The sequence below is a fragment of the Aptenodytes forsteri genome, unplaced genomic scaffold (assembly GCF_000699145.1).
Source record: "Aptenodytes forsteri isolate BGI_AS27 unplaced genomic scaffold, ASM69914v1 Scaffold82, whole genome shotgun sequence".
Lineage (NCBI taxonomy): Eukaryota > Metazoa > Chordata > Aves > Sphenisciformes > Spheniscidae > Aptenodytes > Aptenodytes forsteri.
The window spans coordinates 11,008,946-11,023,934 of record NW_008795490.1 but is presented as its reverse complement, the minus strand read 5'-3'; the positions used below and the strand labels follow the sequence as shown (position 1 = coordinate 11,023,934).

The following is a 14,989-nucleotide window of genomic DNA, read 5'->3' as shown; positions in this document are numbered from 1 at the left end:
GGCTGTTGCTGCCACCAGGACATTTTGTATAGTTCGCATTATGCTATTATATTGGGAGAGTTAGGCCAAGAGTGCTGGATGAAGATGGGAAAGCTGTGGTAGCAGGCTGTGTACAGGCTACAGTTTGTGCAACCCGTGTTAGTTCAAAGCTATTCAGCAGGCTCATCCATTCCAGCACAAATGTCAAACTGTTCAGAATTATCAACTTCAGCAGTCAGAGAAGTACATTTTCCTGAGGTGTCTAACAACATTCTCAAATCAGCTGAGGAAAGATTATCCACTGGAGCTATGGAAAAAGTTTCAGTAATCTTTACTGTGTCCTAACATAGCTGGTAAGAGTTGTAACATATTTAACCGACAGGTTTAAGTATTTTATATCTATCTATCTATCTATATATATGTATGTATACACACTTTATTTCTGTAAAGTCTGGCAACATGGCTTCAAACAAGTAACCTCCTATTTTCTAGCATACCGGATGCAGACACACACCCCCTCCCCACACACAGTTAACTTAAATGAGTCAGAGTGTAGTCACTTCTGCTTCTTGTCTCATTTAAGGGATGGATGTATACAATGGCATTAATAGGCAATTTTCTACTGGTATGTTTAATTTTATCATTTTCCTTTCTCAGGATGTGATCTTCATGGTGAGCTGGTGGGAAAACTGAGTTGTAAATCACCCCAATGGATGCGGACAGTGATGTTGCATTGGACATTTTAATCACAAATGTAGTGTGTGTTTTTAGAACAAGATGTCATTTAAACTTGAGAAAGATCGCATTAGAGGGAGCAAATGTGATATACAAGCGTGATGTTGGGGTAAGAGTTTCAACATACCTCAATTATCTGTTTTTACAAATGTTCCTTAAGCTAAACATTCTCGTGTCTGATATCTGTGTATGGTGGATAGAGAAAAACATAGTTTTATTTCCGTATTTCTGTCTTGATAGGCATTTAGGATAGGCATTTAGTCTGTCATACACTAAATGTACAGTAAGGGGAGGGGGTAAATATTGTCTCGGAAGACTGCAACTAGTGAGGTAAATATTGGGTATAAGGTATGTGAAGAGACCTCTTACACTTCAGGGAATAACATTGATGGTTTTGTCAAGAAAATATATCCTGATATGTCAGGAGTCAGCAATGTGGGAGTCACTGTAATAAGAAAAAAATTAGCACAATGCTTGTGGCTTTCAACTTTTTATTCAGAGGAAAATACCTTCATTTAACCTTTTTTGTGAACACTGAATCACTGGCTGAGATATTCCATGCTTATTTTGCTCTTCTCAGGAGCTGATTTTTTTTTTTAATTACTGAAAGAGATGAAGAAACAGTTCAAGGCTATCAAAAATAAAGGAAGTATTATTAGTGTAACAGTTGATTTGTCTATACTAATTCCCAATTCTTCCACTTTTATTTTTCTTTTTAGAAAGTGTTAATGAAGCTTAGGAAACCTAGGATTACGGCCACAATTTGGTCCTCAGGAAAAGTTATTTGCACAGGAGCCACAAGGTGAGTTCATGAAGATTCTTTCTCTAGCTGTAAATTCTTGTGTATTTTAAAATATAATGTTGTAAATTAAGAAGATGGCAAGAGGCAGTACTTGCCACTGTTAAGATTCACTCACACTGCATCACACATTGATCCTTGCCAAGCTACGTATTTGGGAGGAAGTTTTCTATGTGCAGTGTCTGCCTCAGACTGAGTTGAAATCTTAAGCAACACCAGTTCAGCCTTCTGGGAGAGCAGCAGGGAAAACTACTTTATGAAGAAAATCCTAGAGATTTCATTTGGGAACTCTTTAAGAGTTCTATGTTTTTAGCCAGAACTTGAAACTTGGGAAGGGATGACCTTTTTGAGGGATATCTCTTACTATTTCATGAAAACCCACCTGAATTTAATCAAGTTATACAGTGTTGAGGGACTGGAAAGAAGCAAAAGCAAACTCTCGGTTCAGATACATCTGAGACTTGCTAAACTCTTAACAGCTGAATTCCTTTAAGGTATGTCTGCATTGTGGAGTAAGGATAAGGTGCAACAGTAGTTTAATAGTAAATTTGCATACTTTCTGTATATGCTCTCTGTCTCAAAATGGAAGATGATTGTTCAGGATGTTAACTCCAGACTACCCGTGATCATATTTGTCTCTTAAGAGTATATAGTATCATGTATGATCAAAATACATCTCCAACTTCAGCTGGAGCCGAGTGCCAAGATATTCTTCAAACAGGGCATAAAGAACTCCATTTGAATATCTAGATAGTTAAAATGTAATACGTACAGTCGGATAAAACAAAGGCTGTCCATGTGATCATGGTTCATGCATTACATGATTTAATGGTTCATTTTGTAGTCTGAGTAGCCATTGTGGTATATGTGCACACAAATATATACTCTATTTCTGTTAATGCTAGATTCTTTTCTTCCCTCTTTACAGTGAAGAAGAAGCTAAATTTGGTGCCAGACGATTAGCTCGTAGTCTACAGAAACTAGGTTTTCAGGTAATTCTAATGAAAAAGGACTTGTGTGACTCAAGCAACGCTGGTAGTCCATTTTTTAGAAAGAAACAAAAATGAGGGAGCATAACAATTTAGCAGTAAGCATGTTTTCACTCAGATGCCCCTTTTGTATCAGCATACTTTTTCCAGATCCTGGCTAAAGAGAAACTGTTTTATTTTGTGGATTTGAGTTTTGTTTGGCAGCTCAGAATAGTGCTGCTTCACTAGCTAATGAACAACAAAATTTGTTTAATAAATGAACCACCCACAGATGTTTCTTGGATAGAATTTACAATATCTTGAAAGGTTTATTTGGAAGAAGTGCTGAAGAGTATAAACCTAACTGTCATTTGAACATAATTTTCCCTCATTTCTGATGGAATATCAGATACGTGTCCATCTTGTTAAGGGCAAGTTTGAGCCTCTTTGAGTGGGGGGAAAAAAGTGCTTCTGCGCTGTCAGGTTGCACAGCGGGAATTAAGCCAAATAAAATACTTAGGACATGAAACCCCTCTTTTTTCTGGGTTTGGGTTAACGTTACCAGTCAAAAACACCACTTGCCATTTCATAGTAAAGGTTGAAAAACAGCAATGTGAATGACTTTTAAAATGACACGCTTTGGTACTCTAAAACTTCCTGGTAGTCAGTTGTGCTGTTTACCCACAGTTTCAGTTTACGGACAGGCAATTAAATAGACACAGTGGCTGTCCTTTGGCAGGGACAGGCTCCCTTTGATTGTAGTACATAAAAGGCAGCGGTGACAGGCTATCCTGGTAACTGCATCAGACCCAGGCAGAAGTTAGACGCTCTTACTGTTACGAATGCATACGTTAGACCCAGCCTCTTAAAGTTGGAATGGAACATTAAATCAGTGAGGTAAACAGCACTTCCAGGGTGGACGCATCAAGTTTTATAATAAAGCGAGCAGTTTAAGTGAAATATATTTTGAAGATTAAATGGATAGTTGACCTTTTATAAGGATAAGTTGCTTCTACTGGTAGTATACTTCTAAAAAGTTTTGACTGAGGAATGGTCATTTTAAGTTTTCTTCAGTGATATTGCCAACACTGACTTCTCAGCAGTGCATTTGTTTGTTTAGGAATTGTCTGTTGGCTATTTTATTGTCATCTGAAATGGCTGTGGTAAAGAATAACTGAAAGCCAGTAGTTTGAGCTGGGTTTCAGAAGGTAACGGAGTAGAAAAACAGCTTGCCGTACTGGCCACTGGAGACTTGAAACAAAACAATTTTCACCTTTTTTCTTATTCTTAGCTTTAATAAAAATGATGTATAGCAACAAGGCATTAAAGATGTTTTCAAATTGCGTAAGATTGTTGTAACAACAAATTTAAGCTTTTTCTCTGCTTATTTTGATGTTCCGTGAGCTATTTAATTGAGTTTATTTTCAGTTTGGAGGTGTTTCATCCAGCAATATGAGTGGTTTCTGTGTCTCATTCTTAAACTGTACTATAACCATGTAATACAACTGTGAAGTATCTAGTTCAACAGTTACTGTACCACAGAAGGATAAAGTAAGCAATTTGAGTCCGTCAAGTATTCCTTAGATTCCTATTAGAAATGCATCAATCGCGAGGTTTTACTTTTGAAATCTCATCAAAATATTCTAATTAGTATTCTTCTAACTTTTTTTGCAACCCATACATCTGCCTCACTGTAAAATGAATTTCTAATGTCTTTTTTTCCTCTCTTTTGAAAAGGTAATTTTCACAGATTTTAAAGTTGTGAATGTTTTAGCAGTGTGCAACATGCCCTTTGAGATCAGATTGCCAGAATTTACGAAGAATAACAGACCTCATGCGAGGTACGGTAGGATTTTAAAGAATTATAGCCTTGGTATATTTCTTAAGCTTTTCTTTTTCAGTTCTAGATCTGTCTTTTTTTACCTTTTATTTTGTTTTCTAGTTATGAACCAGAACTTCATCCTGCCGTGTGTTACAGAATAAAAACTCTCAGAGCTACCTTACAGATTTTTTCCACAGGCAGTATCACAGTTACAGGTATTTTGATGTCAAAAATAAATATTTAACTTGTTGGGAATATTTAACTTTAGGACCAGTAGGTTTAGGAAAGGAAAACATTTAAAACAGTCAAAAGATATGTGGAAGGGATTTTGTTTCCCAGTGCTAGCACCTAGTTTGTTTTGAGTGAAAGCGCCAGAAGAGTTGTAGAGAAAGTGTTGTTATTGGTAGGCTCAACAATTACTTTGATTGAATGTACATAGTCTGGTTTTTTATAAAAACAAAAGTGAGATAGGACTTGAGAATGCAGGTGTTTGTTGTTTGTTTAAATACTTGAATTTTCTTCCTTTTTTTTTCATCTTCATAGTGCTGTAAACTACACTGCATGTAGCATTAACATCCCTTTCCTAGGCGCATGTTTCCAAACTGGAGATTTATGGAAACATATAGGATACCATAGCATTTTGTCATAACTGAAGTTGACCAATATTTGCAGTTCTTCAGACTTGTGCTCTCTTCTGTTAAAGCTCAGCTGAGAGAGAAGCACCACCTGAATCACAGGCATCAGTGATTTCTCCCATGTGATCAGAGACGTGATTGTCCTGGGTCTTGAAGATGCCATGCCATGTTTTTTCCTCTCTCTTTCTAATTTTCATTTTCCATTCTTCGTTATGTTTGCTTGTGAGGTGTCCACCACAGGCTTCCAGATACAAGAAGTTAGTTTTTGTAGAGAATGCCTGTTAAAATGGTACAGAACCAAAACACATCACTTTACATCACTTCAGCGGGAATTCTGTCTTGCGGTTTTTAGAGCTCAGCTCCTGCTATCAGAAGTTGGGTAGGGATTTTTATTTTCATATCGTAATTCCTTAACGAATACCTGGGCTTTATGGGGAACACTTCTCACAAGATATCGGGAGAAGTGTTTCTTAAAGAAGACAAACTCCATCAGATCTGGTAATCTGAAAATATAGGGCTAAAAAATATTTCAAGATTGCAGTGTATGTTCTGAACAGAGCAACTGGTCTAGCCAAAACTAGAAACTAAATTTGAAATAAATAAGAAGCTTGAGTATCACTGCAGTAATAAAAGGCTCTCAGCATGTCTTGTCAGCCTCCTAATGAGATTTAGCCTTTCTGTAAGGTTATTTTTACTCCATATATGCGACAAAATCACTTTCATATTTCCAGAATTGGCCTTTCAAATATGAAGGCAAATATGGTAAACATCAAAGTTTTACTTCCTTCTGGTTTACTTGTTACATTGAGTTTGAAATATCAAACCTCTGTTAGTTTTGAAGGCTTCTGTTTTGCCTAGGCCTTTCTTCTAGGGGAAAAAATGTCCGCAGTCTTACGCTTATTGTTCTAAAAATGTGTTAAATTACTTTTCAACCTTACTGTACTCCCTCTCTTCAGATGAGGTTCCTTTTGACCATTCATGTTTCTGTAGTACTAGTACTTGTCATGCCACTAACTCAAAGAATTTTATTTGAGGTACATAATTAGAAATGTTATAAAAAAACCCAGGAAGTTGGTGGGGTTTTTTTAATGGGACAAGTATAAAAAGATTTAGTTACATTGAGAAAAGAAAATAAAAAGAACTGATACGTAATAGGGAGAAGTATTAATTTTTCTTCTTCCAACAAGAGCGATGAGGGGGTTGTTTTGGGGGATTTTGTTTTGTTTTGTTTTTTCGTCTCTTATACTCCCTGCAATGATGATCCAGTTTTTACATCTCTTCAACCCTACAGGGAGTAGCATTTTTTTACAAAAATTATTTGCCTACTCATACTCTTGCTTTCTGAAGGCTTTCTCTAGAAATTGCATTTCTGTAATAGCAGACAAATTGAAGGAAGGTGCAGTGTCTGCCTGGAAGGCAGGTATCTTTCACCAAGCTTGTTTTAGGTGAGTGCTTAACTCAACTTGACAAGTTTGAAAATACAGGAAGGATCCTATTCCATTCCATTTTCCTTTTGTTTGAGCATGTAAATTAAAACAATATTCCCAGAATTAAGTAAGTAATTTATGACTTAAGTTATTTATGATTTTTGGGAACCATTTTGAACAGTTCTCTATATTTGGAAGAAACTTTTGAAGTCTAAAGTGAGGTAAAAAAACCCTGAGTTCACAGGCATCAAAGCACATGAGAAATTGCTGTTTTCGTTTATCTGCATCACCAAACTTCTATCCAGGATTAATTTCTTCTGGCATGTTACTGCTCACTTATTTGCAATCTTAATTGTTCATTGCATAAAATGGTCTAGTACCATTAGGAAGCATCGTAGTTCATTCTTCCTTTTCTTTCCCCAAATGCACATAGATCGCGTTAGGTAACCTTCAGATGCTTGATCCCGAGACAATAACCGTTCCCTAGCTTGCAGGTTTTTTCCTGAGATCAATGGTGGAGCTATTTGCAAAATCCAGACTGGAAAGTAATAGTCTGTAATTTTCGAACATAAAATAATCTTGCTTGAAACATACTTGGGTTAAATCCAGCATTATTTAGCAGTAGTTTTTGTTGGTAGGTTTTTAAAAGAAGAGATTTGAGTAATACAAATTCCTAGAAGATTAGCGTAAGTAAAAGTATTTCTTTTACCTCTGCCACTCAGCCTCTGTCGTCTTCTCTGGGCTGACTGTTTAAGCCAGTAAATCGAAGAGCACCCAAGTGGTTATGAAATTAAATGATAGTATTGTTTATAGTCTAGCCCTTGACCAGTGTAGAACATCTTGCAGATTTCATGTGAGAGTCTTGTCTTGTAAGTAAAAGTGATCAGAGGAACACTCCTTAAGTTGGGAGACATGGGGAAGAAATTATTTTTGTCTACAGTATAAAGTTCTAGTAGCTAAAAATATTAAGGTTATTTTAAAGATACTATTGTTGTTTTAATTTCCGATTCCCTGATTTTTCTCTTCCTACTGCTTTTTTTTCTTTCTTTTTTTTGTTTTAATATGTCTCAGGGCCAAACGTAAAGGCTGTTGCCAGTGCTGTGGAACAGATTTACCCATTCGTGTTTGAAAGCAGGAAATAAATTTTATAATTCACCACTTGATGGTTAGGTTCCCTAACCAAGCACCTTTAAAGACTGCTGCACATTGGACTAAAAGCAAAAAGGAAAACTGGACCAACCATAGCAGAGGAATACAGACTCTTTTACTTGCTCATGGCCACAGTATAAACTCCAGTTCTTTTGGATTTTACTCTTAACAGTGCTGTATTGTAAAAACGGAAGTTTACAAGATATGAAATTGCTGCTTTTAAAAAGACATTCTATTTATTTTTGCAGTAATTTCTGTGTATTCATAAGCAAAGCTGTCACGATGTGCACTACCTTTAAAACATTTTTTTTTTTGTTTGAGCTTGTGTTTTATTTGTGAATAGTCTTTTACATTTTTGTATGCTGAATATTGGGCACCAAAGAAGCTGTAAAAGTTATCTTTTTCACCTTATGAAAATGCACAAATAAAAGTTTGGAAAATATTTCTCTTCATACCTGTTCTGTTATATTCCTTTCCCTTTTTCTATTACAGTTAAAATTGTATAGTTGCAAATTAATTTGAAACAATGTAAGAATAGTCTTTTGCTGATACCTTCTGTTTCTATTTGTAGTACGTGTAAAACTTTGTGCGTGGGTTAGATTGAAATCTATAGTAGTTACGTATGTTTATCCAAGGATGAAATTTGGTTTGTTCCCAGTTCTCTTAACTACATGCCAGACTTCAAGTATTTTCTTGCTGTTACATGAAGAGAAGACATTTCTAAATATAAAGGTCTACAGCAAGTGTTTTCCTATAGATGAGGAGGAAATCTTATCGACTGAAGAAGCTGCTGTAGAAAAACCAACTGCCTTGTCCACCTGCTGGATGCAAAAGGAAAAAAGTTCCTATGTGAGCTTCGGTTTTCAGGAAAGTGGTGGTGTGCTTCAGCTCGGGAAGATGGCATGGTCATGCTAATCCAGCCCCAGCTTATTGCCGAATGATTAACACAGACCTTTTCTACGCTATTCTTACTGTATAATATTTTCATGACAGGAGCAGCCAACAAGCAATGAAGCTTGATTCTGGCATGTATTATTATTGGTATTAATCTTGGACTTGGAAGCCAGTAGATGTTTCTCTCAATAAGTGCACATTTGAAGCAGAAGAGAGGTGAATGCTTAAAAGTAACTGCAAATGCTACTTTTAAAAAGATACAATAAATATGTATAAATGTATGTATGTCTTTTTTCCCTATCTTGCTGAAGAGAAATGTAACTCTGCTATTGTGTGCTGCAGGTAATATACAGTCTTAGTGGGTGCTAAAAATAGTAAACCATGAGTTGTTACTGCACGGGAAGTCACAGTTGTGAAAGAAGGGTGGAAGAACATCCTGAAGAAGCAAATGCCTAGCATAATGTATTTAATCTGTCTGAGGGGATGGTATAGAAGTTGGGGCTGTCCATAGTGACTTCACGCAGAAATTATGGAAAGGAAGAAATAGTACGGGAAATGCTCAACCAAACCCTTCAGAACAGAAAGAAAGAAGCAACAATTTGCCACAAGCCTACGTGATACACTCATAAAAGCCCTTTTAAGCTCAGTCTGGGTAGGAGAGAGGACTTACAACCATGACGTTACTAAGTTTTGTTCAACGGTCACGGAATTCATGATAAAGAGCAGGGAAAGGGGTGCTTGCTGTGTGCAAGCTTTCCAGTTTGTGTAGAAGATAACGTGGACCTCAGCACTCCTGACACTAATGAGGATTTTGTGAAAAGTCATAGGGAGCAATGGACAAACCACCATTGGGGAACACTAGTGTATTATTATTACAATTTAAAAAAGAAAAAGCAGAAGGTACTTGAACAATGAACAAAATAGTAATGGCTTTTCCAGGAACAAAGTGTAGTCCTAAACTGATGAATGAGGATTTTGCCGTTGTAACTACAATAGCTGTCTTAGATTAGGCTTGCCTCTTTTTCTTTTGGATCAAATTACAAAGCACTTGAGTGCTGCCAGTGAAATTCTGGAGTTTTTATCAAGCATATGTGTCTCCTAAATTTATGGAGAAAGAAGAATGTTTTGCTTTTTTGTTAGCACTGTCACGTAGTATGAAATCTGCCTGTTAGAACAAAAAAGAAAGGTAATTATAAGCTGCGATGTATTAAAATGGGAACTGTTTCTTTTGAAGTGCTGCTTAGATCCATGCTAGCAGTCTGAGGCCCTCCTAACGATCCATAAGGGAGCCGAAAAGCACACTACTAAACTGGCAGGGTAGTATTGAGAAAGAGAATAATAGCAAATACAAGATTCCTTGAAATGTGTGCTCGCCTATCCTTCTGGCTCCAAGGGAGCTTCAAACTGGTTGTGACAAACACGCTTTAAGACCTCTGATGATGAAGGGCATTTGGCAGTGTACGCTTATACTCGGGGATATCCCTCTATTTCCCATCACTGCTCTAAATCGGTAGGTCCCCGCCTCAGCCTGGAGTAAGCCTTGCTGCTCCTTATTTCTACATGCACGCGTATGCACGCACACCCCTTCCCCATCTTCATGAGTTAGTCTTTGGTTCCTTTGCCGCGTCACGATGTGGACCCTAGGCCAGACAGCATGCCTCTGCGCTAGCTCTCGCCTCCAGTGTGAGGAGCGGTGCTTTGGATTACACTTACCTGTCAATCAGTCAGCTCTTCCTCAATGGTCATGTTTTCTAGAGCACCATTCATCTGTCCCTGGATCCTCCAGGTGGATCCCATGCAAAACTCCGCATGGTGCTCAGCTGCGGCACTAACAGCCCCATAAAAAGTTTATTTCACATTCCTTAGAGAGAAGGGTCGGTTCTATTTATACAGCCTACTAAGGGCTCCTTTTTGCAGTAGGATGGTAACTGACTCATTGCTAGCTTGTGAGTTGTCATAGCCACTAGATCTTTTCCTGCAGTTTCTAGCTCCATTTTATCATTCTCCGACTTGCAATTAGCGTTACCAGAGAAATTTGCACTTACGCTTTCAGAATTGTACCCTGCTTTTTTCAGACCCTTCTCACGGATTTGCGAAGCTCTGAATTCCAACCCAGTCTCTCCCAGTTTAGTACTGCCTGCAAATTTAATAAGCATAATCCAGTCTGTTAATGAAGATACTGAGTAATTTTAGATCCGGGACAAATTTTTTTGTGGAGTGCTTCGGAGATCCAGGGGTGTGATTTGTAAGACGTGTCCCTTCTTTCCCTTGTATTTTCATAGTCGATGAGGTCGTGACTGCCAGTTCTGTGTCATCAGATGTGCAGGCTTTGTTATGAAAGACCGGTACAATTAGGGTTACATGTATAGGGCTATATAGGGCTAGGTCTGTAGGACTACAATTAAGACTATAGCTATCGTGATTTAAAAAGCCTTTGACTACAGCAGCATCACCTTGTGGAGGTATCTGAAGCTATTAGGGTAGGGTCTCTGCAGTTAAACCAGTGTTGGAACTATGCCTTCTTCAGAAAGACGGTATTTTTACTTACTTGTTGCTGCACTAAATAGGTGTGCATGGGGAAAGTTTAGAAGAGCTCGCAATGAACCCGAAACCTGTAAGGTGGGGAGACAAGTTCTGTGGTATTTTCTAAGTTAAATTTACTTCCGTAAGAACACTCACAAAATTTATTACAGCAGAGGTTTGTTTGGGAAGCTGCAATTCTGAGACAGATTTTGCAGAAGCCCCTTTCACTAAATGTGATGTAATAGAAATTGTGAGCCGGTATGGGCTTGGATTGCATGTGCAAAGGTCTGCTATCTAGAGGCAACTGTCAGAAAACGGTACCAACCAGAGCGAATGGGGATGCTATTGGAAATGCGGGTAACCCACTACCTGGTAAAGTCACAGATCAGGAAATGGATTAATTTCCTGCAATATAGTCTTACTAAAAATACATTCTAGTACTTGATTTAATCTCAGGCACTTGTTAGTGTAAGAATGATGTTGATAAACTAACAGCATATTTGGAAGACTACCTGGAGTCACCTTAATATTTCTTGTTCTGAAGCTGATTTAGTAGAACGCATGACGCTGATAACCGTCCTCCAGCCTAAACATGAAGCAGGTGGAGAGATTTCAGTAGACATCAATGCTAAAAGACTGAGGAAGGTACTAACATGCAGAAACCCAAAAAATGGAGGGTTCAGACTGTTTTTTTGACAAGATCATTTTACAAGTGTTCAGAACTGATAGTGGAATTTGTAGGTTTTATAAAAAGAAAATACCACTGTTGATCTAAGAAAAAAGCTTTACCATATTAGCAGGTCCAGCCTGCAGCCCTTTGCTGGCACTTGAGAAGTTCTTCTAGATCTTTTGCTTTTCTTCAACAAATGCTTGCCAGGCTTCCAGGCTTGACACATACTCATTAGGCAACACATGGCACCAACCATGTATCCCATATTTTATTATTCTTTCCATTTCAGTAATAGAATGTGTTGTTTTCTCTAGCAAGAAGGCATTGATATTTTTCAAAACTATTCTTTGCTTGAGCATACTATGGTTAAAAAAAACGAAATTCAGGCTGTGTATCACAATGTGAGCTGATCCCGAAAGTGCAAAAATCAGGATCCTGATTCCCCCAAAAAAACCCCAAACCCCCACCAAATCTTGTAGGTTTTGGCCATGTTCTGGTTGTTGAATTCCTCACACCTCCAAGTTAAGTGTGGAAATTTAAGGTAAAAAATTCAACCTTCTATGCATGAAACATCTACGCTTAAAAACTTCAGCTGCCGCTTTCCCCCCACCGCCAGAGTCAATCTCTGACTTCACCTCCCCTTGCGTTTCGCATGCCCTCCTCATCCATGGCTTCTCCCCCGCTGCTCCAAATCCAGCTCTCCAGCTCTCCCCGTTTCACACTGCTGTGAAACTTTTACGTGGCTGAGCTCTAATGCATTTTGCATCCTTTTTCTGACTATTTGCAGAAGTTACAGGAGTACTCTTACCTTTGCCAATTCCTGCTGCTGCAGCGCGGAGTAAACTGTTACTGCTGAGGTCAGGGAAGCACAAGGAGACTCTTTGCTGTGGGCCTTCTCCCATGCAGGGGCAAAGGGACCTCTTCTCCTAGCCTCTTGTGGTCGATATTGGAACTGTAGACCTCAAACAAAATTCTAAGCAGGTCTTCAGTTTTTATTGGAAAATTCAAAGTAATAGAAACCAAAGTTTTCCACGTCTGGAGAAAAGGTGGAAGCACCTGAGATCCAGGGCGGAATTTTAGCTTGGGATGAGAACCTGCCGATTCCGCGTAGAGAATGAGAGCGAAAGGCTTTTGAGTTTACTGCTTCTGATGGGGCCTTTGGTCTGAGTCACCTACGTCTCAGGTGCATAGCCCCACTGTCTGTCCACATGTCCTGAGTGTGCTTGGTCTCTCGTTGCTTATAGACTATGTCAAAAGGGCTCACATGGACCCTTATGAGAAGATTTTACTTAATCTTTGGTACGTTGTGTATGCCAAAAATTGCATCTTGCTGAGCCTTATGCATAGTATCATAAGCATCCCTGAAAGCAGCCCGGTCTCATGGCACCCATGAGGTTATTGTGAGGACTGCTGGCTCTAGGATCAGGACAGAAAAAAATAAGGCAGCCATAAGCTGACCAGCTAGCCAGTGGCCTAGCAATTCAGAGTTTCGCTCATTTTAGATGACATGGGATCTGCAGAGTTAAAAATCCTGCATTGTGATAACTATTTACCCGACCTTTGTACCAAAAGTCCAACAGGGTTTTGGTATCGGTTCAAATACCGTTCAAATTTCCTGCTTACAATGCAGGAAAGTTGTGGTACAGATTTGGCCAGTAGGTTCCCATCCAGAGGCAGCTAAATTTCCAGTGACTTCTAGCAAATCATGTCCTTGGCTTCAATAGTTTATTTTCAGGTTTTGAACACACGCTCACTGTCTGAACAGACATGCTCCTATAAATTTACGGTGTCAGTATTTAGAAGTGTGACCATGTGAGAATCTGATCAGAACTGATCTGCTCTGCTCAGACATAAAACTTTACCTAGCTCAGTAAGTTACTGTTCCTTCAGTGCAGGACACAGTCAGGTGGTTTTAATGCTATGAGACAGCAAATAAAGTGGGATCATGTGCTTAGTTCGAAGTAGTATCTGCACTCCAGCTGGCAGTGTCAGTCTTGCTTCCTCAATTAAATGCTGGAAGAAATGCCGCTGTGTGGCTGCTGAGACAGCAAGCATGCTTTTAAAGCATGCTTTTTTCTTTAAACAAAGAACCATTTATTATCTGCTAATAGGTATTTATCTACTGGTCATTCTAACAAAATCTATTAACCTTCTAGGAAAAAAAGACCTATGTTCTTTTATGGGAGCCATGTAGATAGCCCTTTGTAGAGACTTGTTCAGTACTTCAGGATACACTTGCTAAGCAATAACCAAGAATTTGACGTAATTTATGATTTGCAGTGATTACCATTTCTGAACTCCCTTCGTGCTGCCCTGTATCACACAATTCTCGCTTTCTGAATCCAAAAGTCAAAGTCTAGTGTGCCCTGTGTTGAGAAATAAAATTATTTTGGCATCAACTCTGGTACCTCCAGCTTCCAACTTTCCTGGGACTGGGAAGCCAAAGAAATCCTATCTCCTGTTCCGTAAGGCCATCCTCAATCTAGAGTAATTGATTATGCAGATGTCCCCCATTAAACAATTTGACTATGTTTTCTGAGGAGTATTTCCTAGGTCACTGAATCCTGGCCCTTCTAGGAAACTATGTAAAGTTCCTCTTCTAACCTGAGCATGCTTTGTGTTATAAATAATTAAGTTCTGATGAACAAGATCCTTTTCCAAGTCTTGTTAAGCTGAAGCCTAAATTAATTCGTAAATAGTTCATACCCAGTTGTTCTGCACTAACATCATCCTTTACGCTCCATAATTGTCCATTTTCGCTCCATAGTGTTGTCTTCCCTAATGTACTAACAGAGAGTTGTTAACCCTTTTCAGCCCCTTTTTTGCTAGGCTAAACAGACCTGTCTTTGGTGGGCTCCTCCCGTGAGACTCCTCCTTCTCCTTGGCACCCCAGTCATTCTTTGCACCTCTTCCAGGCTGAACTCTTGTTGAATATGGATACCTAGAATTGCTCACAGTATTCGAATTTCCATTCACCTCCTGTATGTAAGAGGTGAGTAATCTTGGGGGAGGTGAGGGATGGTGGTTTGAAACAGACGGAGCCTAGATTTCCAGTAAGTTACAAACTACAACAATCTTTAACGTTGGCTGTAAACTGCCACTGAAGGAAGCTCTACTAAGAAATGAAAGAGAGAATATCTTGCGTATAATAAAGATACCATGTGTCCCATCAAAGAGTGAGCATTTTCTGAATTTTTTTTTTTTTTTTTTTTTCTTCAGTCTTTTGGTGAAGGCTGCTTTGATTGACCCGGGTCTAGTAGAGCTGCTCTTTCTCTCTCTTGGCGAGTTCCACCGGCACCAGTTTCTCTCTGCGCTGGCTCACCCAGCACAAGGGGGTCTTCACATATTTCCTGGAGAAGCAAAAAAAAAAACAACCAAACCCACAAAG

At 38.7% G+C, this 14,989-nt stretch overlaps 2 protein-coding genes across 2 annotated transcripts in view; one reads left to right on the top strand and one right to left on the bottom strand.

Moving 5' to 3' along the window:
• Nucleotides 1-634: 634 nt before the first annotated feature.
• TBPL1 (TATA-box binding protein like 1) lies at nucleotides 635-7,966 on the top strand. The gene is made up of 6 exons (XM_009281495.1): nucleotides 635-823; nucleotides 1,434-1,516; nucleotides 2,442-2,505; nucleotides 4,219-4,322; nucleotides 4,424-4,518; nucleotides 7,437-7,966. Exons 1-6 carry the CDS (start codon nucleotides 689-691, stop codon nucleotides 7,505-7,507), a joined length of 552 nt encoding a protein of 183 aa, XP_009279770.1. The 5' UTR covers nucleotides 635-688; the 3' UTR covers nucleotides 7,508-7,966.
• Nucleotides 7,967-11,828: 3,862 nt separating this feature from the next.
• The window catches only part of SLC2A12 (solute carrier family 2 member 12), a 36,411-nt gene continuing 33,250 nt past the window's right edge, over nucleotides 11,829-14,989 (bottom strand). The window contains exon 5 of the mRNA XM_009281493.1: nucleotides 11,829-14,951. Coding sequence (XP_009279768.1) covers nucleotides 14,855-14,951 — 97 coding nt within the window. The 3' untranslated portion in view covers nucleotides 11,829-14,854. The remainder of the gene's footprint in view (nucleotides 14,952-14,989) is intronic.

Excerpts from the sequence above, each read along its gene's own strand:
- TBPL1 (XM_009281495.1), top strand. The coding sequence starts at position 689 with ATGGATGCGGACAGTGATGTTGCATTGGACATTTTAATCACAAATGTA. Across the intron at positions 1,517-2,441 it reads ATTTGCACAGGAGCCACAAG|TGAAGAAGAAGCTAAATTTG; the intron begins GTGAGTTCATGA and ends CCCTCTTTACAG. Across the intron at positions 2,506-4,218 it reads TACAGAAACTAGGTTTTCAG|GTAATTTTCACAGATTTTAA; the intron begins GTAATTCTAATG and ends TCTTTTGAAAAG.